General features: G+C 38.8%; 1 protein-coding gene across 1 annotated transcript in view; it reads left to right on the top strand.

Annotated features, from left to right (window-relative positions):
• Positions 1-8,660: 8,660 nt before the first annotated feature.
• LOC149285914 (cordon-bleu protein-like 1) overlaps positions 8,661-25,471 on the top strand; it is a 37,704-nt gene continuing 20,893 nt past the window's right edge. Inside the window, exons 1-2 of the mRNA XM_089494647.1 lie at positions 8,661-8,814; positions 19,745-19,838. Coding sequence (XP_089350773.1) covers positions 8,661-8,814; positions 19,745-19,838 — 248 coding nt within the window. The remainder of the gene's footprint in view (positions 8,815-19,744; positions 19,839-25,471) is intronic.

Genomic DNA, 25,471 nt, shown 5'->3' with positions numbered 1-25,471 from the left:
TATACATACACACACAGTACTTACCTCATCCTCCGCTTCCAAATGTTTCTTGTGGCCTGTAGCTCCCTCAACATTATGACATTACTTCTCATTTGGAAGTGTCAGGGAGGATAATTGGGGCACATTGCAGGACCCAGTCAGATTGCCACAATTGCCCAGTGTGCACCGCCGTATATCATGTGTCAAGAGATGTGTTCAGCTGAACCCATTCCCTGCACAGCAAAAGAGAAATGGGCAAATGCAGATGGGGAGATTCTCCAGAATCTCCACATGCATTTTCTAAGGGCAAGCCACAAACATTCAGAGGGAGCTCTCAACTATCCTATGGATTAAAGTGCATGTGATGGCCGGAGTGTCCCTTTAATGCACAGTGATCCCAAGCCATGCGCATCTGTCTCAGTATTCCTGCAAGAACCTGCTTGTTCAACGTCGCCCATCCCAGAGACTGGAATGTTGTGAGAACTATGCATGAAATAGTGTGCAGCTACATGTACAACCGAGCCGATACATAACAACATAATAAGATCATTTATGACCTGTATGTAAGTGAGCGTCTCACACATTGTGCTCTGGGAAATTTTCCAAATCTGCTGACTCACTTTATATGATAATGAAATCCACAAGAACTTAAACAAATTAAATTCAATTCCTATTATATTTCTTCAGGGCAAAAATAAGGGAACACCCGCCACCATTGGTTACTTCCCTTAAAAAGATTTATATTTAGGTGTCGCTAATGGTTTTGGAGGCCAGTTCTTACAGATGTGGCTCGTGTTCTGTTTTTCATAAGTTAATAGGAAGCCGTCAGTTAAAATAAATCACCTTCAACTAAAGACATCTATGACAAGTAAGACGTTGCAGCAGATGCATTCCTCGTAGCATTTAAGATTTAATGGATTAATAGGTTTTTGAGGGCCAGTGCAATTGTATGTTGCTGGCACCCCATCAGCATTGTAACCTCTCACCATATCCTCTGAGACTGCTTCTCTTTCCCAGTACCATTCAATTTTCCAGTCCCACCAGTCCCCCTGTCCCCTAATGTTCATCCACCCTTTAGTGTCTATCTCCCTCTCCACCTCAGACTCCATACCCTTCTGCCATCATCCCCACCTCAGTGTACATACCCCTCTACCGCCATCCAGTCCCCATCTCTTTCCCCACCTCGGTGCATATAACATTCTATTTACATACCCCCTGCCTTCCTTCCATCCTCCAGTGTCCATAACCCCCTGCCTTCCTTCCATCCTCCAGTGCCCATAATCCCCTGCCTTCCTCCCATCCTCCAGTGTCCATAACCCTCTGCCTTCCTCTCTTCCTGTCCATAGTCCTCTGGCCCCTAGTGTCCCTACACCACCTCTCTCCCCATAGTTCATACCATATTTTCTGCATTGTTTTTATTGCACACAGCATAGTGTTAAATGTTATATCTGCTTTTATTTTAACACAAGAATATCTAAAGTCATCAGGCCTATTTGTGGAGATTACCAAGCATGGTAACAATAAAGTCACTTCAAAGGGATTTTTTAGATAAAGATCAAGCATGGCAGGTAATCCTACATATATTACTCTTCTTTTAATAAACTACAGACATCCTCAAACTACATGTAAGCACTCACCACATGTCTATTTACTGAAGTAGGTATTGCAAGCACAGGTAAGCCGTGGTCTTCTAAGAACATAGTTTGTTATATGTGAATACATCCATGTAAAGACACCTATATGTGTTCATGTGTTAAGTCTCTCTTTAGTAGCTAAATAAATAAGGCAATTTTGTTTAGCTATAAAAATATACACAACTTAATTACTCAAATGTATTGTAACCGTTTTCAATAATAAGTTCATTTTTGAAAAACTAAGAAAAACGCTCATATGAAATGATTAGACAACACAAAGTGCGGAGCCTGTGACCAAGTCCTACTTTATATAGCAGTGTGTACGATTCTGATAACGTTTTACGTGGCAGTCTAATCTATCTGCATTAAAGTCTGTCAATTTAAACAGTATTTTGATAGTAATCAGTACTTTGTACCGGAGGCTTTTATTTTTGACAATATGGAATTGCTCAGTGAATGGAGACACATATGACAATAACCTAAGCCACAAAGGGCAATACACAGAACATTGTGAAATTACAAGTGTTTTTCCATTCGATGTGCTCCTTTAAATTGAGAAATATAGCTGTTCCTGTGCTTTACCCATAAAACATGTTCTATAGATATATGTGATGACTCACATGCAGTAGCAGTTGATTTACCAAATCTATATTCTTAGGATTAGCCTAAATCAAAGTATAAATGGTTTAATTTTTTGGCAGCTGTGCTGGTTCCCTCTGTTGGCCAACGCTCCAAGGGTTGCTCAATATTACTCAAAGCTTGCACTCACCTAATGTGAGATAAAGCTATCCCCAGGCATGTGAATCTATACGCAACCAAAAAACTGCTTCTGTGTAATGATATGTTATGCAACTTATAAGAACAATCAAGGAGATTCTTTAATACTGGCACTAGCTGATCTCCGGAGAAAGCCCTGACAATGAAGCCTACATACAACTGAAGACTGACGTAATGGTGTATGGGTGACATTGGTTGACATTGAGGTCATCGTCGGTTATACTTAAATAACACAGTTCAATAGTCAAGCCTTTACCTTCTCTTCAAGTTAGTAAATGTCCATTGCAAAGTGTAATTCTGACATCAATGGCGGTTATGTACAAAACACATGTATGCCCCAAAAAAACATATAAAAAATATTTTTTGGAAACCACAATTTATTCGCTAAATCAAGAATAGCAAGTTGAAAATTGTCCTCTCGTTTAACAACATATTGTGAGGTCATCTGCAAGGAACGGCCAAGCTGGCCACTGGATAGCACCCAACGTCACTGGTAAATAATCTAATGGATTTAAAGAGGCACTCCAGCCACTGCATGCACTGCAATAAATTATGTGCCCCTTGCAAATACTTGGAAGGATTCTATAGAAACATTTCCCCTGACAAATATCCATACCAACATACAACGCCAGCGCTGGCTCAGCGAGTGTTGAGGTGGAGGTCTAATGAGACCCCTGAGAAACCACTTATTGGCTGCTTTCAGCACCCAATCAGTGGTGAGAATACCGTAATTGGCTTCCACCGAAAGAATATATTTTAAAGTACTCATTAAGTACTGTTTAAAGGGCTATCTGGTACACTGGAGCGGAGATATGACTATTGCAACGCTAATTTGGCCCTTGTCACAAGAAAAGATTTTCAGGGTGGGTCCTCCATAATCTTTATTTAAATCTATAAAATGAAACCGATAGGATTGAATCGTGTAAATCAGGTGAAAGGTATTCTGGGATGGTGACAGGTCCACTTTAAAATTTATTCATTTTACAATACAAAGTTATGTAAATTCAAAGACTCGCTAGGGCGCTATTTATAGAGGAGTTTGTACAGCTTTGTCAACAGCGCAATGCACTGGCTTTACAAAATAAATCATCTATAAAAATATCTCAGGAAACTGGCGAGTATCATATTCCAACCAGAGCAAAATCATTATGCATAGGTTATTTCATGCAAAGAAATTAATGCTTGCAAAATTATTGCTGTCATTTATGGTGGGGAAGAAAACCTACTGTATGCTTGGCCTGGCCATTTGGCACACCGGGTAAATGCCTGGCGGGCCGCTGGCTGACAGCGCCCAATCTTCTGCTCCAGAGCTGCAGCCTCCACCAGCGCCTGGACATGCCAGGCAGCATACGAATGCAGCATCTCAACGTCAGCCGCATGTCATTAGGCGGCGGCTGGCCTTAAAGTGCCAGGGCCATTTCGTCATTGCCATCTGAGGTCACACATTAGTGGAAGAGACGGGATTACTTTGTGTCCAACAGCCTTTCCAATCTGACTATCAATGCAACAAGGCTAATGTCTATGTTTGCTGGACCAGAGTAAAAGCTGTGGTCCAAGTTTGATTCAACACGTTCCTTTGCACATTTCTTTTTTGGGTTCCCCTTTGGTGAGTGATGTCCAGGCATGTATTCTGGGCAAGGCATGGATTATGCTGTTTAGAGGCAGCCGAGGAGACTGAAAGTTCTCAGCCATGTAATTCCAAGCAAGGAATTAAAAAACACCCCTGAGTGCAATTAAATATTTTGTGCGAATACAGATCATATCACGTGTCCTCCACCAACCTCCAGTCCCTAGGTGTCAACAATAATTAACAGTCATGTGGACTTAACTACTCTTTGTTCTTCTTTGTAATTTTACTGATTGTTTTAGTCCATTAAAGCTGCTGTTCCACTTACCCAGCTAAACTTAAAACAGGCCGTGGTACTTTATACCATAGTCAGACTTTTGTTGTTTTTCTGAACTGGTTAAGTAAAAAAAAAAATTTATACACCATAAAGGAAGTTGCTTATCCGATTAAACAAGACGTGTAACAGAAAATGGTATGTTATGTATTATCAGCATCATCTGCCTGATTTCTTAGGAGCTATTTTAAGATCACATACAACATATAAAGGCTTTTTTTCAGACGAAAATTCAGACTCTGAAAACTTTGCCTCTAAACAGTTAAAACATATATTCTGAACTGGTTTCTGAATATTAGCCATTTATTACATTTACTGAATGTGCTGCAACGTTTATCCCCCTACTGTTAGCTATAATGGGTAGTAAAATTATACCAAAGTTTCTTAGCACCACACTTTGTGGGCCTCTTTGGGACCACCATTAAAAACAGAAAATGGTGATATATTTTATATTACTTTTTTTTACCGGTATTTAATGATCATCCATTCACGTGCTTTCAGATTTAAACCCCTTCTGTGCTGAGCTACACATTTTTTTTAGAATAATTTAGAAAGACAATAGCAAAATGTATACTTAAGCTGCAGCTACAGAGATCCCATCTCACCACAGCCAATCAGTGGGAACGCTTTCCACCTATGTGCATGGGGGTCCCATTAGACTCCCCCCGTGGTGTTTGGGAAGGGGCAAATGCATATGGGGAACTCTACAGATAATGATAATTATCATTAAAAGGGGTTAAAGGGACGCTTGGCTACCATATGCATTAAAGTTACTGCTGAAACATTAATGGATTGTGTAATAAACATAGGATTAATCCAGAGTTCACCTCCTACGTGTACTTTCTTGCAGGAAAAAGCCTTCAGATATGCAAGGAATGTGTAACGCTATAACAGAAATCATAAGCAAAAAAAACAACATTTGGCCACGGAAGTCTGTAAAATTAAATTTAATCAGAATAGATTTGCATGTCTACATACTGAATGCCCCAGCAGGTAATTATATCATATATATATATATATATGCATTTTTAGATTAGATGGTGGGACTGAGCTGTCAAAAGAAGGGTATTTATGACATACCCCCCACTAAAATATGGCCATTAAAATGCAGGGTTAACAAAAAGAATATTAATACTTATGGTGGGACTAGAACATGTTCCAATACATAGTGACCTTTTCATTCTGAAAAATTCTATATTTTAGATTTGATTTAAGGGACAGAGAGAGAGAGAAAACGTATCGGAACGGGATCGCATATGCCGCAGCTTCACTGCGTTCCAGGCTCTATCAATGACTGACTTTCAATGCTTGCAGTGAGACACATACACACTGTTATTTACCCTACCCCCAGAACACATCCAAAACTATAACAGAGTTTCAATTCATGAGTGTTGGGCCAGGAACACGCTTAGCATGCAGCTACCTGAGATTAACACGCAAGATAAACATGTTTTGAATAAGGAGCTTGGAGATTCCACAGCGCAGGCGGAAGAGAGACAAGTGCCACATTTCAACTACAGAGGCCAGTGTGGAGTCGGCAACAAGCAAAGCCTGTGTATTAAATGCAATAGTCAGGCAGCTTTGCTTTACATATTTCCTAACATTTTATGTACCCATGGTTTATTTTTCATGCCGGTATGAATGTACTGGTATTTCTAGATAATGCGTCCTAATTGTTATGTGATGCATTACTTGTTATGTCCTGTTTACCCATTATACAGCGTTGCAGAGTATGATGGCGCCATATATATATATCAATAAATAATAATAATCTATAGGCAGTAGTAGCCAGTGATAGGCAGCATGAGCATTAACCATTTCTGGGTTAGCGGAAGAATGTTTAGCTTTTTTCAGACTGTTTCATGTCTGGTTCCCTTGAAAATAGTTGACTTTTAAGCATAATTATAAACCACCTGTGTTCAAGCAGGACTGCCTCAGAACAGGGACATGTTTCATTTAAGGGTTAGAAACTCGGATGGAGATGCAGGGCTTTACTGAGATTTTTGTATGTGATTTATATTATTGATATAATTGAATAAGATGTTTAGGAGGATAATAATGTGAATTAATTTTTAATCACACAATTTACACAGATTTCCTGCTGTTTCTATATGCATTATAGTGACTTTTAGGACTGTAGAACAATGTGATACGCATGAAACATTCAGAGCTCCAACAAAAGAGGGATATTAGGGGGGAAAGAAGGGACAGAGACATATGGTGCCCAAAAAGGGACTGTCCCTCCTAAATAGGGGTGCATAGGAAGTATGAAGCAGATATTTCTTATATACACTTTAAAGGGTAAATATATTCATTTTTAATTTGCAGGAAAATGAAAACAATCTTGTAGCCCCAATCAGTAGCCTTAAATGTCAGAAAATCCACATTTGGAATGCATGCATTAATCCTGGCATCAATGGGTTAAGGACGAGAGATTAAGACTCAAGGGTAAGGACTCAGCTATTGTAATTACTAACAAGAAATATCTTTCTTGCAATGATTAACTTAAATAATATTATGAATTTATCCTGAGTGTTCTGATATAATGTGATATTAATCGAGGAACCCGGGAAATCGCTTCACCTCCTTCTAGTTTACTGTTAAATTATCTCCCCTGGATGCCAGGCTGCCCGGGGGAGATTGCTGCCATTGTGTGCAGATGTGTGTGTATTTAGCCTCCGTTTACAGGTGCTCCGTACAATGCCCTGCTGGACTTTGCCCTTCCCAGCATAGCCAGGAAAAACACACAGGGCACTTTCTCCTTTAACTGAAACATACAATTTGACAGCAAATCAGAACCATTCGGCAGGTTTAAAGACTCAAACCTTACCCAGTCCATGGTCTTGTCTTAGATTTAGGATAACCATGTGCCTATCCCATACATGTTTTAATTCCTTTACTGTGTTTAACTCCACCACTTCTGCTGAGAGACGGTTCCACGTATCTACCACCTTCTCAGTAAAGTAACTCCCTTACATTACGTCTAAGCCTCTGAAGCTCTAGTGTTAGGCTATGACCTAGTGTGCTCTTCTAAAATAAACTTTCCTCCTGTACTTTGTTAAATCACTTTATGTTCTTTAATGTTTCTAACACATCAACTCTCTTTCTGTCTATTCTCTCCTCCAAGTGTAAAGGGAATGTAAGGAGAGAGAGAGAGAGAGAGAGAAGCTGAGAGATGGAGAGAAAGAGTCACTCTGCTTAATGAGAAAGAAAGAGGAATCTTGAGCCAGGCAGTCAAGTCAGAACTTGAATGTTAAAAGTCTCCAGCTTGTTGCACAGAGAGAGAGTTAAAACTCCCAGTCCTGGTGAGAGGGGAGGGAGGAGAGAGGCTGGCACAACAAGCAAGAAGCAGAACAGACAGCCTCTGTTTCCCAGGGAATCAACACAGAAAAGGTTAGTCTCAAATTCCCCCAACCTCCCTTGTAAGAAAGTTTTCCAAGGTGTGGTTGGGTTGGTGGAGAGGTGGCAGGGTGGGCTTCAGGGTGAGGTGTCCTCCTGACACAGTGCATGGTGTGCTGTCCTGCTGGAGAGTGGCTTGTTTGATTTAGGGCTGGAGACATATGGTGGCTTTGGGAGAGAAAGTGAAGCAACACTGGAGAAGCAGGAATCCCATGAGAAGGTGAAGAGAGAAGGTAAAGGTTTAGTTTCAAAGATGAATTTGGTGCTGATTGCTGCTTTTGAAACGCATATTGCAGAAGGTAGAGCTTCGTCAGATAGTATGGATCGCCTGCTGAGAAAAAGATACAAAGTAACAAATATTTTTGTTATTTATTATTATTTATTATTTGGAAATCTGTTGGTAGATACATAATATTTGGGTGGCTAAAAGATAAAATGTAGTTAGGCTCCCAGATTTTAGGTCCAATGCTAGACATTGGTGAGAGTGATTGTGAAGATTTTATACACCATGTAGCCCTATAGACAGTAGTTGCTGCAGAACATCTTTGGATGTGGACTTTATAGTTGTTGGTGTTTTTGAGGTGGAGGAACTCAAATGCTGGCAGCTATTTTTTGTTGTTCAGCGTTAGATTTCTAGTTGACATGTTTCCTCATCTGAGAAAGGATATATAGTCAAGTGATTAGAAACCACATAGCAACATCCTGAACATATGTGCTCAGAAATGCCGGCTCATAGGAATGAACAAAAAATCCGATCTTAAGTTGACCACAGCGAGGGATCTGTAAAAATACAAAAGTTTGGTTATGGATCAAAGCCAGTCTAAGGTTATAACAAGAAGCCATCAGATGCAAGGGTTAACAGATTGCAGATCGCCTTGCAGTCAGAGTCATTGCTACTGAATACCTGGTGCATGTAAGTTTAATATAGCATATGTGATCACATGTTTCAATATTAAGTGGATCTGCGGCCATGGGTGGAAAGATTTCAACTGATGCTCTGGATTTGTATGCAGCTGGTGTGAGGACAACACTCTCCAGCACAAAGCAAGGATCGGTTGGGGAATGGACGATTCAGGATCCTGGTCTGAGACTTCAAGCCCTGAAGCATCCCTGCCATCCTCGGGGTAAGGAGCCCAGGAACTAAATCCAGTTTATTAGATTTCTTTTAAATCAGAATATGTTCTTCTGTCTTGTTGCGCATTAGAGTGTTGAATGTCCTGTCAAAATCATCTCCAAACGATGTTGTGGTCAACAGATGAATAATACATGATTGAGGACACTTTTTTTTTTTGCAAAATACAACCAGTTTGGGGAAAATAGAAGCTAGACAAAGGACTATATTATAAGCTTCTTCTTCATCCAAACGACAAATGTAGGATGGAAGCCATGTGGGCTGCATTTTGCGACTGTTGAATATGCGCTTTAATGTTTGGCCCATCCGGAGCCTGGGCATTAAAAGGACGATCCAACTTCAAAGTAGTAAGATGGCCAAACCTATGAGTACTAAAATGCAAAATGTTTCCTAAACTGGCGGGTGCCTAATTACAAGAGTGACACCCCTCCCTATGAGCACATAGTGGCTACGTTGCTGGTCATAAGGAGCAATAGTGAAAAAAAAAAAAGTGAAATCTTGGGATTAAATCCTAATTAATTTAAAAGACTAAGAATACTAATATGTTTGTACGGCCTTTGTTATGGTGCGGCTCAATCTTCAGCACAAGTGAGGCGTATCTTCCATTTTACCCTGGCTTATAATGACAATGCTTGCCGTAAAGTCTTTGTGAGTTCCTGTACTCATTTGTTTGTATACTATATTTAACCGTTTAAGGCATGACTTACTCATTCATATTCATTTACCCATATCTGACACCTGGACTCTCCTTTAAACACCATTACATATACAGTGCAAACAGGCTAAAAAATAGGAAGGGTTTGCTTTTGTCTGGACACTCCTTTTCGTGCTGTGTCACTATTGTGTGTGTGTGTGTGTGGATGTGTGTGAGTACGAGTGTGTGTGTGTGCCTGCGTGCAAGTGTTTCTAGCTGAAACCTCTCCTTATCTGTATTGTGTCACTGATAAGCTCAGGAATGGCCAGCCTGTAAAGAAAAAAAGAAACATTTTTTGTTCAGCTGCTATTGATTTCTTTATAGTTTTCAAGCACAGATATGGATTCCTATATAAAATATAGTATATATATCGCGTTGCCTGGTTTTAATATTGAAGCCTCCTATCTTTTATTATGTGTTTCTGCAAAAGGAACATGCTATGTTCCTTAGCCTTTCCATACACTCAGATCTCCCTTGTGGATGACACATTCTCTTGGTTACACTGTAGGAAAGCGCATGTTTTAACCCATTAACTACCAATGGCCCTCTGTGTCTCCTTAATAGGCCTTATGCACCCAATGCAAGCATAAAACGTCTTGATGTCTTAGAATAGAAACTCTATAGAACTTTAAATGACGCTAAATTAATAGTAGTTTTAAAAGTCAAATTATAAGCTTTATTCACAGTTATCGGTCCTTAAAGGGTTACACTGTTTAAGTATAATTAAAAGGTCTTTTTGTGTATTTCCATTCTGTGTAAAACTCAATTTCTCTTTGGTGGGGGGGGGCTTGTAGTAAAGGGCCAAGCGAACTGCCATCATTGCACATACAGTATAAAAACAATCAGGTTGTAATTTAGATGTAATGTAACTCCTGATGGAACTTTTCAGTAATTACTGAGCTTACCCTTATATCTGGCTGCCATGCTTTGCAACAAATTCACACGTATTTGCGATTCTGAGGTCACGCCTGGCAGAAAAGTTGCTAAAATAGCAGACTTAAGTAAGAAAAATATGCCAGAAGTGAATATATTACTTCATACTTTTTTTAAGTTGGCAAGAATGAAGGAGCTTTGCACATATTTGCTGAAGAGAAATACTAAAATACATATTTTTTTAGCCAAATCTTTTTTAGCGTGTACTGGATTGTTTCATCCATGCGTTAAAATTACATATAGACAATTATGAGAGATGAAACAGCATACACTGATATGCATATATAATTTATATATATATATATATTTATATTAATATGCAGGTGATGTTTAATGATTTTCATGTATGTATATAAGCCCATTTGAAAATAAAATAAAAGGCCAGTCAGCACCAGTGATATATTTACCTTCAACACTGCCCTACATTACCATACATTACATTCATAATTCTATTATTAATATTCTGTAGCGCTGTCACAATCAGTGGGATAATTTCAGATCGCACACAATAACAAATTGCCCTAGGCCTAAACCAGGGCAGCACCACCAGCTGCCCCCTCTGCGCCAATGTCCTTACTTCTGGCTGTTGGGATATGATGTCATATGACGTTTAAAGGAAGCAAAACTATGTTAGACTGTTCTGACGCAGGACAGCTCTTCATAGTGTTAATAGGCTGTTGCGGAGATGAGTGATCTCGCTTTTAACCGGCCCATTGAGTAGGAACGTTACGTGGAGCCCGAGGCTCCATGTTATGCCCCCTAGACCTGCCGTCCTAGGCCTAGTTGCCCTGGTCTACAAGACGTCACTGATCAGCCCTTCTGGTAACGCTGTAGGAAGCCAGGCCTGTGTCCTGATTGATCTTAGGCTATACACTGTATAAACACGTAACTCCTGTTGTATCACAGATCTCCTTAATACATGTCTTAACCTGCCGCGAGATTGTCTCTGAGACAGACAGAAATCACAATACAGCAGAGATCACGGATTATTAGTCACTTTACATTTTTCTTAGAAAAACGTATTGTTTTGCTGCGCTTTTCAAAATTGATATTAAAGAAAGGTGATTTCCAGGACTTGGTAAAAATACGAACACGAACAGTTTGCTTATATAAGTTTATAAATCTAAAATAATGGTAATGACATCACATTCCCGCACGTCTTGTGACTCGGTTTATTCTGAGAGGAGTGCCGATGGCATTTGTGCCAGGAGCTGTTACAGAACGTTCTCGTGTGAAGACGTGTGCGTGACTCGCCGTTATCACGGCAAAGAGACTACGGATTTTATGGAGTGCTGGGTATGAGAGGTATTTTCACAGACAGTAGCCCCGCTGAACGCCGTTGCGTCTCCTTACAAACCCTGAAAATGTTCGGTCGGCCAGAGAAACAGACAGAGAGTTCCGGGAACTGCCTGTCCTAAAAGCCTACAGACCAGGGGCTTTGTTTCATTTTGACTGGGGTGAAAACCACTTGAAACCCAGATATGAGGGACTGGAATACGAAAAATAATAATAAGATAAAGGTGACTTTTTAACGTAATTATTCTTTTACTCAAGATCATCTGCACTTTTTAGCCCATTGTATGCAATAGCGTGCATCCCAGCTCGGAGTTAGGAAATGCTGCATCTGTGACTCACGAGGCTTGTGATGCCAAGACGTCTCTTGCACTATTTGATAGCTTTAAAGGGACAATCCAGCCATCCTAAGCCATTTAATGCATGTGATAGCTGAATGTCCCCTTTAAATCAACATGTTTGCCCCTTGCAATTGCATTAAGGGATTCTGCAGAACCCCCATAATGCATTTGTTCTCTTATCCTGGCCCCCAGTTGACTTACAGGAGATGCATTCGACCAGCCATTGGGTCACCAAGCTTCTGCGGTGGCTCATGCAAAAGTTTGATACCAGTGGAAAATATTTGGCTCTTATACTAAGCACTGAATGTGGAATTTAAGTGGTCTTACCTCAGTAATTTAATTTCACATTGCGCTTAAAGCCAAGGTGGCATTGAGCTCCAGTAATTTTTTGATTGTTTGTAATCTGGTATAACCGGTACTCACCCATTTTTGTATCATCAGGCATACAGATGGTTCACCTTTAACAGCTCAACGATTAGATTTAGGGTTGAGCACATTATGATCACCTGGTGCTTATTCGGCTTCTTCATCTCTCCTCGTTAACCTTGTTTTTATTTATTTAATGTTTTAATTGCAGCTCTTATATCATTCCAGAAAAGTATCTTGTGGCTACAAACTCAAGATAATCCTGGCTCAATAAACACAGATAAACAATAAATACACAATAGAAAGACATCTACAGGAGAGCCCACAAACGGACCATTCTCCAGTTGGTTGTCCTCTATACCACCATTCTGTTAAGTTTCCTTCTCCAGCTAACATTTAGCAACATTTTCAGAAATTGCCCAGTTTGCTGATTTTCAGATGTGATCATAGAGGTAGCTTTGCTTACTTAAGCAGGCAATGATTTGGGGATTTGTGTGAGTAATCCGAGAACTCAGATGACTAAACACTTTAAAACCAAATTTCACATGCTCATAACTAGACCTTAGAAGAGTTTTCTTTGAAGGTCTTGGTTTCTTTCAACTGGTTTATTACAGGAATGGTATAAAAATATCTTTAAATCTGATTAAATTATACAGTTTCGCTTTATTAGATTTTAACATGGACTTTTACATTTCTGTACAAATTATCTCCAACTAATTACTGGATGTTCTTATGATCTGGTACGTTGAGCCTGTGTAAAACAAAGTGGTGAGATAGAATGGAGAATGAGGGAAAGAAAGTCAATTAACGTGGAGTTATCAATGGATACCAGTGATAGAGGAGGCAAACGGGACAGGGTTAGTTGATGACCTGATGCTTGCCTATGTTTTGGATGTCGGAGGATTGCGTATTTGTGTTGATGTTGTGCCATGGGTTCATTTCTCCAGGAGCTCTGTGCTGCTAGGTAATAGTCGGGACTACTCGTGAGTTACTATTAGCCATGCGGCATTGGTAGTACCTAAGGGATATAGTAGTAGGAGAATACATGACACGAACAAGCCTGCTCATCTTCTATGTTCAGCCTAGCTTTGCATGGATCAAATATAACATGCTCTCATTTGCCTATATAGACTAGTAATCCGATATTGCTGGAAATACATTGTCCTACGACCGGTTAAGCCATTGCCCCACCCATGCTTAGTATTACAATAGGAAAAAGACAGGTAGGGGATAGAAAAGCAGAGAGAGTGAAAGATGAAAAGGAGATCAGTTCCATATTCAGGCCTTAACAGACGCTATCTTCTTCCTTGGCGTTTCCCAATGCGGTCAGAAATTACTCCATGCTGACTATTTCAAATAACATTCTATTTTTTCTGGATTTAGATACATTACTTTTCCCCAAAGGAGTAAAGACGTGTTCAGTATTGTATTTTTTTATCTACTCTAACAATGATGTCTGCGTTTGTTTTCTCCAGCCAAGTCCTCATTCTTCCATCAGATTTGTACCCAAGTGAGTCTACGCACTTGTACTTCATACTGATTTTCCTTCTTCCAGTGTATTTGGCAGCAGGCTTGATTCAGTTAAACTCAGCACAAATCTCCAGAGAGTCTGGAAAACCATTTTTACTAGCAAAACTCAATACTGGCTGACATTAACTCGGATACACATGCAGAGGTGAGCAGGTGCTAACTGGGTTTGCGTGACTTTGACAACGATCACATGACCTTTTGAACCAGAAATTTTGCAAATTTGGTGTAACAGCACAGCTCAACAAATAGTTTTGTATCCTAATGTGTAACTATTAATACAGGTCACAATCTATTTGTGGCAGTAACAACAGGATTTTATTTAAGCGTTAAAGTCCCAAGTCATTGTCTTTGTATCCAGCCCTATTTAACATCAAAGAAGGGGAAAACATTGATGTGTTATGTGTATTGAGCATACACAATGGAACAATGGAGTTTATTTGCTTAATTCTTGCCATAACACGGTCTAATTATACTCACTGGGTAGGCAGTAAATTATACAAGGGAAGCTAATGAGAAAAAAGAAAAATTGATGTAAGCGCAGGGTTAAATATAGTGGTGAAATCATATACTATTATATATTAGTCGTAGAGGTTTTTTCGGTCGGGTATCCTGGGCTTCAAGCCATTGCATTTTTCTTAACTTATTGTATATAATATTATAGTAACAAAAAGGAGATAGTTTTATTATCCTTTCTGTGAAATAAGTTTCCCTACAAGAAGGCAAATCCCCAATCGCTCCATTTTAGGGATGCTATAAAAATTCTGTAATATATAATGGAAATTCATTCTGAGGAAATTGCAAAACAGCACAATGAAAACATTTTGCCGTTTCCCATTAGCCGTTTCCCATTAGCAATATAGTTTACCTGCTTTTGTGTGTTAAGGACAAAGTGGGAGACAAATGGTAAAACATTTTTGGATTCAAAATATTTTCTTAAAGGGGTTAAAAAAACCCACTAAGGTCGCGTTAGAAATTGAGCAAAGTCAAGTTGACTCGAAATGCTGCCGTGATGGTATTTCGTGTGACGTCGGTGGAAATGTTAGTTTCTCCATAAAACCAGCCCTTTTTGAGATGACCTCGGAAAACTTGTCCTTGCCAACTTGACTCAATTGCCATCTCAAATCAGCTTGACCTTTAGTGGACAGACCTCGTAATGTCTATTGATTAGCAACTAATGGTAATCTAGCAAGAGATATCCATTCTTTTTTTACTTTTCTTACTTGTAGGGGTGGTGCAGACATCTCTGTTATATCAACATAAAAGCTAATTTTTGTTTTGACAAAAACATTTATAGTCAGATTAGATCCAAGGCAGACTTTCAAGGACGAAATGGGAAAATGTGTTAAAAAAGAAAATCTGAATATTGATGAGTTGAACAACTCTACCCAAGCAGCCAACCAACACCACCAGACAGGCACTGAAGTGGAACCTCAAGACTGACACCAAAACTATACTTGGAACCAGCTAAAGAAAATGGGCCAGGACAGATTAATACAAAAAAACCTTGTGTGATACTTTCTTCTTGACAATATGAATTGGATATTTATCACCATTATTATTTATTGACTTATATAGAGCCATAATATTGTACTATACATTGAGAAGGGCCAGATCTTCTCGACATCCAGGTGAAGCTCACTGGCATCGCTGCGAAGTTTGTAAAAGAGCTGACCCTGATACTCTTGAAATATTAACCATTTACTAGCCCATTGTGAAGATTCTAACCAAAGGTGTTAATCAAATGACTCTTATACTGTTCTCATGGAAACCTTGACTTCTCATTATTTAAAGATACTCTTAATTGAGTCACCTGCATTCAAGCAGGGATATCAGCCATAACATACTTGGAGCAAAAAGACCATACTATGAGTCTTATATAAGATCACAGCAGTGTTGAATAGGAAGGGTTTAGCTCCAGATTCTGTGACTCTGAGCGTTTTTCCCTGAGACTCAGGGGCAAGCCCTGAGAGTTCCCAGGTATGCTCACAGATGGAAATTGTCTCACCAGTTGTTCAAACTCCATCCAACCCTTGAGTTTGTGAATCCACCATGTGATTTATTTACACATTATATAGGACCAACAAAGCACTTTTAGCTGGAGGTCTGATGCTTATCAAAATTAGGAGGTAGGAATAATCAACTATCCTTTAAACTTCACAGTGAATGACCCTCGTATGTTTTATTTTTGAATGAACGGTAGAAGGAAATACTTTAATTTGAAGTTGTTCCCTTATATAGAGAAGATTTTTTTTTTTTTACTTTCCTTTGAATGACTTGATAATAAGGCAGTAGTGCCTTCCAATGGTTAAAACACCTGTGTTAGGACTCTAAAGGTTGAACGTTAGCAGAGAGCCAGTGTTTGGACATTCCAGTCATGCTGTGAGATCCTATTAAGAGTCGCATTCCCTGCAGAGGTATGTAGGAGAAAAATGTGAAATTCATTAGTTGGCTCTTTCCAGAAATTAAAGAGGAACTCTCATCATTTTCTTAATTACTAGTATCGGATTAAAAATACGTTCTCAAAAATATTTTCCTTTTTTTAAAACATTTTTTTTTGCATAATGTGATGTTTTTAGGCAGCCGCATATTAGCCATGTAGATGTGTTCTAGTTTTGATATCTTAGCCCAAACTACTAGACAAACACCCTGACTCCTTATCGTACGGCCTGCGATAAAAAGTACAATGGTGTCATTGCGGGTCACCCAGTCGGATATTCTGATGAAAGTCTATGTTGGAACTCGACTTCATTATTATTGTCATAAAGAATCAGTGTAGTGTTTGAGCAGGGAAAGTCACCCAAAAAAATCACATGACTGAAGGTAATGGCAGCCTCTAGGTGTGTAGATAAAGGACACTTATTGGAACAAAATGAGATAATGCAACCATTTGTCAATGCTAACCTATATCACTGTATACAGCCCTATACTATTTATTTATTTATTTATTAAAACCTATGTTTCCCTTATTACCTTTACAGTGTATGCTTATTACCTATATGTATATATATTGTTTTTCAGTATTACAACTAGCAATAAAATTTTTGAAGAGATTGTCCAAAGAGCTTCAAGGTCAAACTGATAAGCCTGAAAGGGGACATTGTTATTTGTAATTGGGTGCATTTCTTCCTGCTTCTTTGGTTTGGCTATAAAATCACTGCGCTGTTGCATTTACCGGTTTCAACACTAACTGGGAGCCAGAAGGTGACTGTATGTCAAAAGGAAGGTCAACTAAATAGCAATGTTAAGACTACAGATTTTTCTAATAATTTACATTTGACCGATTCTGATTGTATAAACGGATTACATTTTAGCTTTTACCAAGCGTACTAGATTCACTTTCAAATTATCCATTGATGTCAAATGATCTTGACCAATATAGAAAGGCCACCATTAGAATAGCATGTAGGCAATGAGTGTTTAATACCATTAGCCAAAAAGTTAGTGGATGTCATCTGTGGCAGCGACTGCATATTAAAAAAATGAATGGTATGAGATAAGTTAATGGTGAAGTCTTACCGCTTACCAGTTCATTAAACGCAAAGTCTTTATGAACCTACTATGGATGCTTACACGTTGCTTCTACCCAGTGGTTTTGCTTCTTTAGTTTTCCTTGATTAGGGTTATTTACATTGCATTTTAGAACAAATAAAATGTATTAAATTGATGGCCATGGCACTGGAATAAGCCAAATATATATTAGTTGACTTTGAGAAGCTTTGGCTGGAATAGAAGTAGAACCTGTTCTACTGAGCTAAGGGTGACATAACCAAATTAACCATGTCGTCCCCTTTATGGAACTACTATTTATCCCAATAAGATCACTCACTGGTGTATTTCTTTTCCAGTTCACCAGCAACCTCTGATTAACTCTTGGTGTAGTCTTTTGAAATATAAGGGACCTTTAAATCTGTAATTGTATATCAGAAGGGTAGTTAACAATTAACCTTCCTAACAAATAGTTGCAATGGGCCATGAGTTCTTTAAAGGAGAATTCCCATAAATAATGATTCCCATTTTTCAATGTATGATAATTTGGTGACCTTCAGCATACAGAATGGTAGTAGGGTAATTTTTGGGAGATGTTTTACTGATCTGGACGTTATGCATATTAGTGCATTATCATTAAGATTCAGTATTAAAACATTACTGGTGGTGGTGGGGGTTAAGTTAATAAGTAATAAGCATCCCAGCTTCTCCCTGCTGTGCAGAGTGTTTCTACATGGAATGCTCAGCATAACTCCTCCTCGGTGGCAGGAAAACATTTCAATTGGAATCAAAGGGAGTGCCTTCTGCATGTGTGCCTGGGGGTCCCTTCAGAATCCCCCTGGAACGCTTACCGAGCCAGCACTGGAGTTGACTGGCAGTAAGAATATCACCAATCCAACAGCTGGAGGGGTGGGGAAATTCATGTTATCTGAATTATAAGCAGGGCCCTCTTTGTCTAACATATAAATTCGGCTTAATCTGTCAATTCTAGTTTTGTATGTATATACTGTAAGTAATCTGTTTTAAGAAATAAAAGATAAAAATGATGATAAAAAATACTTATGGGGGATTCTGCAGAATGCTTTCGCAAGGTGGACACCACAAAAATGAAAAGGACTAATTTTTTATAATATGTATCATAAAGTGGTTGAATCTGGAACTCTTTTGGTAGGAGAGAGTTTTTAGGGAATGTGTAAATGCATACCAATAGGGCTTGAGGGCTGAAACACATAACTAACGTATGTACAAAAAAGCTTTTTTCATGGACATCAAACCTCTACTGTGAATTATCACCTCCGTGTGACTGCACTTCTTATCACTTGAGCAACCACAATGGCTCTGTTACAATTCTACTGTTTTTTTTGTTTTGGGGTAACAACTTTTAGTATTTAACGTACAGGGTTCACTCCTGTAGTGAAAGCTGACGGATATAATTTTAATATTATCGCCTTGGGAACTTGAAGCCAGCAGATAGGATATTGACAGGTCTATAGGAAGGTCTCTCAGGAGCTGAAGGTAGGAGGTGGACTTGGCTGGGAATGTCCCATGGGAGGATACCTGGAGCTCTCCCCTTTTCTTCTGGGGGAGTGGCCTTCTTGTGAAGGCGCATGGCTAGCCACATAGGGGTGGGCCTAAGACAAGTGGGCGTGCCCAATATCACATAGGAGGAAACTGGCTTGGAGACTTTTAAAATCAGGGCTTCACCGGGAGACTCTGGGTCAAACCCAGAGAGTTTCCAGAGTAATTACCAAGTATGGCTGAATGTCAAGTGGTGTTAGAAGGGATACAACCAGCCTGAACCTAGCCAGGATTGAGCAGCTTTAGGAAAAAAGAAATACGATAATTTGTGTCTGCCAAGACCAGCCGCACCTCGGACAGAGTTCAGTCAAGCTTAACCGTGTTTATGCTGCCTGACTTGGGACAAAAACCATTAGCTGCTATCACTGAGAATCACTGTGGATCTCTGTGTACCTGGATTAAATGTGTATGGTTGATATCAGATAACACTCAACTGCAATGTCGCATGAATTTTGAAAAGCACATCAAAAGCCTCCTACCTTATTTTTCTTTCCAATTACTTTACACTTAAAGAACTTAAACTTTTATTATTATGAATGAACCAAAATGTCTTTTAAAAAGCAAGCATTTTGGAATGTAGATTGATCTGTTTAAGGGCTTACAACAGTGGATCAATGTTCATTAAGCTTGAACCCTTTGGGGTGGCATGTTGCACTTCTGTAATAAGTTCATTTCTTGTTTAGTTTGTAACTTTGTTTCAGTTGATCCAAATGAAGACAACACTTTTATTAGGATTGTAATGCTAAGAATTGCACATGTTTTGCCTGTGTCTGTAGATCCACGTTCTCTCTATAAGTAACAATGTGTAATTCTTGGGCTTGTATTCCAGGTTTTCAGATGTAGTTACTTTGAAAATCGCATATATTAATAAAACATTACATTTTTTTTGACTCATTGTACCTCTTCTCCAGTTTTGGCATCAATAACCGTTGTTATTGAGCCAAAACTGACATATCCTCATAGCCCCTTCTTATCTTTTTTCCCCATACATTGTATTATACCTGCTGGGGCATTTCATTCATGCACCATGCAGTCTCAATAATCCTTGATGTGAATGAGATTTTTTAAACCATATTCCATTGACAAATACATAGATCTGGGATGTGAAACTCAAATCATCGTGGACTAGGAACACTATGGGTTCTCAGGGTGCTCAAGTTTAATATCTTTCACATTGAAAAGAGAAGCATTTAATACAGGTACAGCATCTCCCGTTTCTTGATGTTGTGACCTAAAAAATATGTTAGTATCTTGCTTTCTACAATATACCGTCCGTTTTATGCCTTTGCTGAAGTTTAAACCAATTTCTAACGAATCACTTGGAAGTAATTTTATGAGCACAGCTAGTAAATTGTTTTTTAAGCTTCCAGTCTTGCATACTGTATAATTGTTTCTTGTGAAACAGAAATTATCACCTGATTATGGGTAAATTAAATGCAGCGTTCAAAGCAACATAATACCAGGCGATGGGAATAAAAGCTACTTTTCGGATTGTTTGTATGTATTTTAGGTTAAGCAGTGAGGTTAAGAATACAGAGCAGTTCTAGTGCAAAGTGGTGCAATCACCAGTAGCATTCCACTATTTTCACCACTTTGCACGAGAAAGGCTCTTTACACATAAAGTGCAATGACTCTACCACAGAAAACACTCCACAAAGTGGGTAGAGACCAACATAGCTGATATCTCAGCACGTTTAGCACCAGTGGTTGAATGTCAGTTTGACATCTGTCTCTTCATTCTTGTAGTCAGCATGGGACATTGCTGTTCATTCATGATGTGCAATGTGTGGTATCTCAGCCCAATGACCTTCACAGCATGTGTTGTACAGCTAGCCTGGGCCTGTTTAGCATTCCAGTGTTTTTTTTTTTTTACCTATAACGATATTGCAAAGTGTGAACTGACATGTAATACCACCAGCTTGGCAGTAGGCCTCTGTCCAGCAATGTAAAGCAGGACAGAGTGAAGGTATACTATCTATAGCATGTGTCTTACACAGAATCCTATAGTATCCATTGCCCCCAGGGCCACCCATCCAACTGGATGCAGTGCATTGATTTCTGCAATGACTGATTTCTTCTACGAGTACAGAATTGTTTTGGTGACACATCGTTCTGTCTCCCGCGCTCCTGGGTGAGTTTATGAAATCTAGCAGTGGCACTGAAGCACAAGAGGGTAGGATATGTGTAGGGGACTGCAATAATTTTGTTTGCTGTGAATAGGTCCCAGTCATAGTTTGCCTTAGGCACCATGAACCCTGGGCCAGCTTTTGCAACACCAAAACAAAAGCATTTTTGTTAAGCACAGTTTTCTTCCACCGAATTATACAATATTTCTGTACTTGTGACAATTTTTCCATTGGTATGAGTTGAAATCAGTTCCCCTGACACACCCTGGTAGTCTAGCGAGATAGGAATCATAAAATGTTACCTCCGCCCCATAGCATTTTTAGATTTCTTTTTATTCATATTGTTGCTCCATTCCCTGCCTTAAAACTTGATCATTTGGCTCCATTGTGTTTGTTTTTATTTATTTATTTTTCAAACGCCTTTTTTTTCTTCTTTAATTTCTCAGGATATTTTCAAAGGCTTCTGTGGTTTTTTTTTGTCCTTGTTAAACCATGTTCTCCCCACATAAATAAGAATTTTAACTAAAAGCTGTTTGGAAAAAATGGTGCAATCATATTAAAAAGACATCTTTAAACAACCCCCAGAGCACGATACACAAAGAGAGCATTGTGCTAGTGTAAGAAATTGCATGAACTTAACATCTCTCGAATGCCAACAGTTGAGACTTCTTTCAGTTCTCTGTTTTGTTTGAACACTTTATTTCGTTTAATTAACCTAAACCAAAAACACAAATTTTTAACCTGGATGCAACCATGTCTAACTTAGAGACACACAAATCCGATCGTTTTATTCTTTGTGAGACTTGTGTTTCTCGTGAAATATCTTTTCACGTACGTTAGTGATGGACATCAATGGGGGAGTCTCAAATCCACTTTTTTATGTTTCTTTAGTACTTTACTAATATTCTTTAGATGTGTTATTTTGTTTTCTGTTTTTATTATAACGGAATAATAAAAAGAACTGTAAAAAAGGCTGAAAATATCACTAATGTTTACTAATTAGATTGGGAAATTTTATTTTGCTTAATATTTTCTACTGGTATTTTAACCACAAAAATCTTCTGACCATCTCACGTTAATGCTACTTCACAAATGTGTCATCAAATGATTAATAAACAGGGAAGGGTTGCTGCTATTTGGCCTGGGGGGCAAATAAAGTAAAGTTTCCCTCTCTGCCTTGCCCCAGCCATGTATACACACATGTATACACATACGCACGCACACTCTCACATGCACACTGATGCTTTCACAAGGTGCAAACAACTGCGCTGTACTCCGATTCACGCAGCATGACTTTATGTGACCCCACTGTGTGCCCACTTCCCATAGAGGGTCGTTATAGGACTATTGACCGGTCTAAGGGACAATCGCTCTCCTGACCCACGGCTAGGCCAGCTCTATTAATAAATATGGCAAGTAGGCGGCCAAAACGCTTTGTCCTAGACTTTTTATTAAAGACTCTCGGCGATCCATGCCTTCCAACTTACAACAGACACTGGTGTCCTTGTATGGACAGTTTGCTTACCACTGCTTACCATCATTTTAAGACTTGGCAGTAAGAATTTGTAAAATCGAAAAAATTACACTTTCAAAAACAAATTCAACACATTACATTACACCACTTTTACCTATTTTTGTATTGTATAATGAGTGATCTGTGTATACCCAACAAATGGTACCAGATCCACATGCTAAACATGTTAGATGATTGTTTATTTTTTCAGGTGGATTATACTTCAATATAGGATTAATATTATATATGGTTAATCTGTAACTTTTTTCCCCAACCACATCAACTGTGATATATTGTTACTGTGGATAAGGGTCTATTTCAGTATAAACACATCTCAGTGTTTCAAATGAGTCCACAAGATTGTTGGCACTAACAAAAACCATATACTGATCGGGCAGGAGCTCGGTAACGATATGTGCTAGTGAAGGGCATTAATCTGATTTTTATGTTTGTTCAGCGCTCGTTGACACAATAAAAAGAGGATAACATTTCACTGGAGAAACTTCAGAAAGCAAACCGCAAGTCTAGATCAGTGGCTTGAAAACAACCTTTGTCTAATTTTGCGCGTTTCCATGCTATCGGATATTCCTGTGATTGAGGAATTTAGCCAGATTAGGACATTAGGGGACAAACTAATATTACTCTTAAAAGTAATAGCGAAGAGCAACTAAACTGTGTGTAACTACTCACAGAAATTGTGGAATGTCTACGAATGGTTTTTGTGTACAACATAAATGACTAATGTGTGATTTCAAAGGGGTACTTTAATATTTATTTTTTTAACCCATTACTGCAACACAGTCCATCCCCTCTGGTCTAATTTTGTGCCAATCTCATATAAATCACTAGCATGCTCATTAGACCCTCCTGGAACTCTTATGTGAACCAGCATTGGCCAGGCATGAGTATACCATGTGGGTGCAGAAGATGCGCTCAACCAAACACTTAGTCTGCAAGCATAGGAGCAGAGTGTACATCAATACAGGGGATTTTGCTTTTACAAAGAAGGGATTATTTAAAGCCTTGCCTAGAGCTGGAGGTAAAGGTATAACCTACCTGTCATTGTCCTTATTGTGTTTCATTTTATAACCACTATACCATTTCAGATAGCTGGCGGACTTCAGTCTCTACCAGAAAAATACTTGGTGTCATAGTTCTGAGTAACACAGATAATGACACAGCTAACTCATGAGTTTCCAGTTCAATGAAGCGTTTAAAAGAAATATCGGGACCACGGCATTTAACAGAACTAAATTCATTAATTAAAACTGTCTTCAACTTGTTTGTTTTGTTTGTCAATCATTGTAATTGTTTTATAGAAATCTAGTTGAAAAGTTACCCTCATGGAAGCGGCAGAGCCAGGAACCCTGATGAGATGTGTTACATACTTCAGCTGTTTGGTCCAAAGATAATTATTGAAATGTATTTTAATTAAACATTTTTTGGGGACATTTCATGTTTTTTTTTCCTGAGGTAATGTTTACAGCTTGGTATATATTTTACATTAAAACTACACTGTGTATTTTTGTTGATATTGCTGTCCTATACTGTATTTTCTACTTATTATTATTTTTATTATATAGGGAACATTACTAGAGATCCTGCACTCCAGCCATTATATGCACTTGATAACTCAGAGGTCCCTTTAAATACATGTGATGCCCCCCTTCCAAGTGCATGGAGGTATTCTGCTGAATCCCCCCAAATGTATTTGCCCCTCTCCCGCAGCATATTTTCATGTTATATATTTACTGCCAGTCAGCTCCAGCGCAGGATCGGCAAATGCAACGGGGGGGGGGGGGGTCATCCATGTGGTCATACTTGTGGTCAACCCCAGTGGAGCTATAAAAATCAGGGATGTGTACATTTTCAATAAACATTTCTCTCCCAAGGCACATCTATAAAAGGGGTGCCCCTAGCTAACGTTTAGAATTCTGGATCACACACAGCTATAACTGATACTGTTTAGGAAACCTTTTACTATATTCATAATTTCAAGAGGCACTAGGTTAAAAAAAAAAATCGATGTGTTTCCAGAAATGTTTTAAAATTTCACGTAAAATACTTGTTACTTAATATATCTCTGGGTGGCTCTATGTTACATTTTGTTTCAAGTAGGTGTTGTGACCTAAAATCTTATTAAGCGTGCAAAGGGGACAGCCTGTGCCTCTTAGCAATTCCCTGGATCTATTCATCACATTTAAAGTTGATAAGGATAAAAGAATGTAAGGATTTCTGTTTAAGATGCAATGTAATGCAATATGTGTATATAAAGAATGTATAACCCTGATAACTGGATTCATAACATTCCTTTCATACATACTTAGCATTTCAGAGAAGTACCTGGTACTTAAAACAGTGTACTAGAGAGTCTCTTAACAATATTATGAAATATTTCAAAGATACCTAAAATTCTCTTGACACATTAGGAAGGATTGCGATCTTAGCTAAAACATAAGAAAATGTGGCTCTGTAAGCTACATGTGAAGCATTGTTTCCAGCAGGTCAAATTTTTAGAACAAAATGTGAAAGGCTGGGAAATATAACACTTTTCTTGTAAATAATTTTATTTTATGATGACATTATTCCTCATTCTGCTGATAATAAGATATTGCTATACAGTTCCTACTAATCAAGGTGAAAACAAGAACCTCAGGGGTGGATCTGGAGCAGTGTCTTCACAAGGGGCAGGGCCAGACACAATGGGTGGGAGAGGGCTAGCCCCAAACGGTATAATGTAGAAGGGGAAGGCTAAACATGCTCCCCCTGCCCAGGGAAAAGAGGAGAGG

Source organism: Sceloporus occidentalis, unplaced genomic scaffold (assembly GCF_023333645.1).
Source record: "Sceloporus occidentalis isolate IW3139 unplaced genomic scaffold, rSceOcc1.0.p SCAF_74, whole genome shotgun sequence".
Taxonomy (NCBI): domain Eukaryota; kingdom Metazoa; phylum Chordata; class Lepidosauria; order Squamata; family Phrynosomatidae; genus Sceloporus; species Sceloporus occidentalis.
This window is presented reverse-complemented; position numbering and strand designations above follow the sequence as displayed.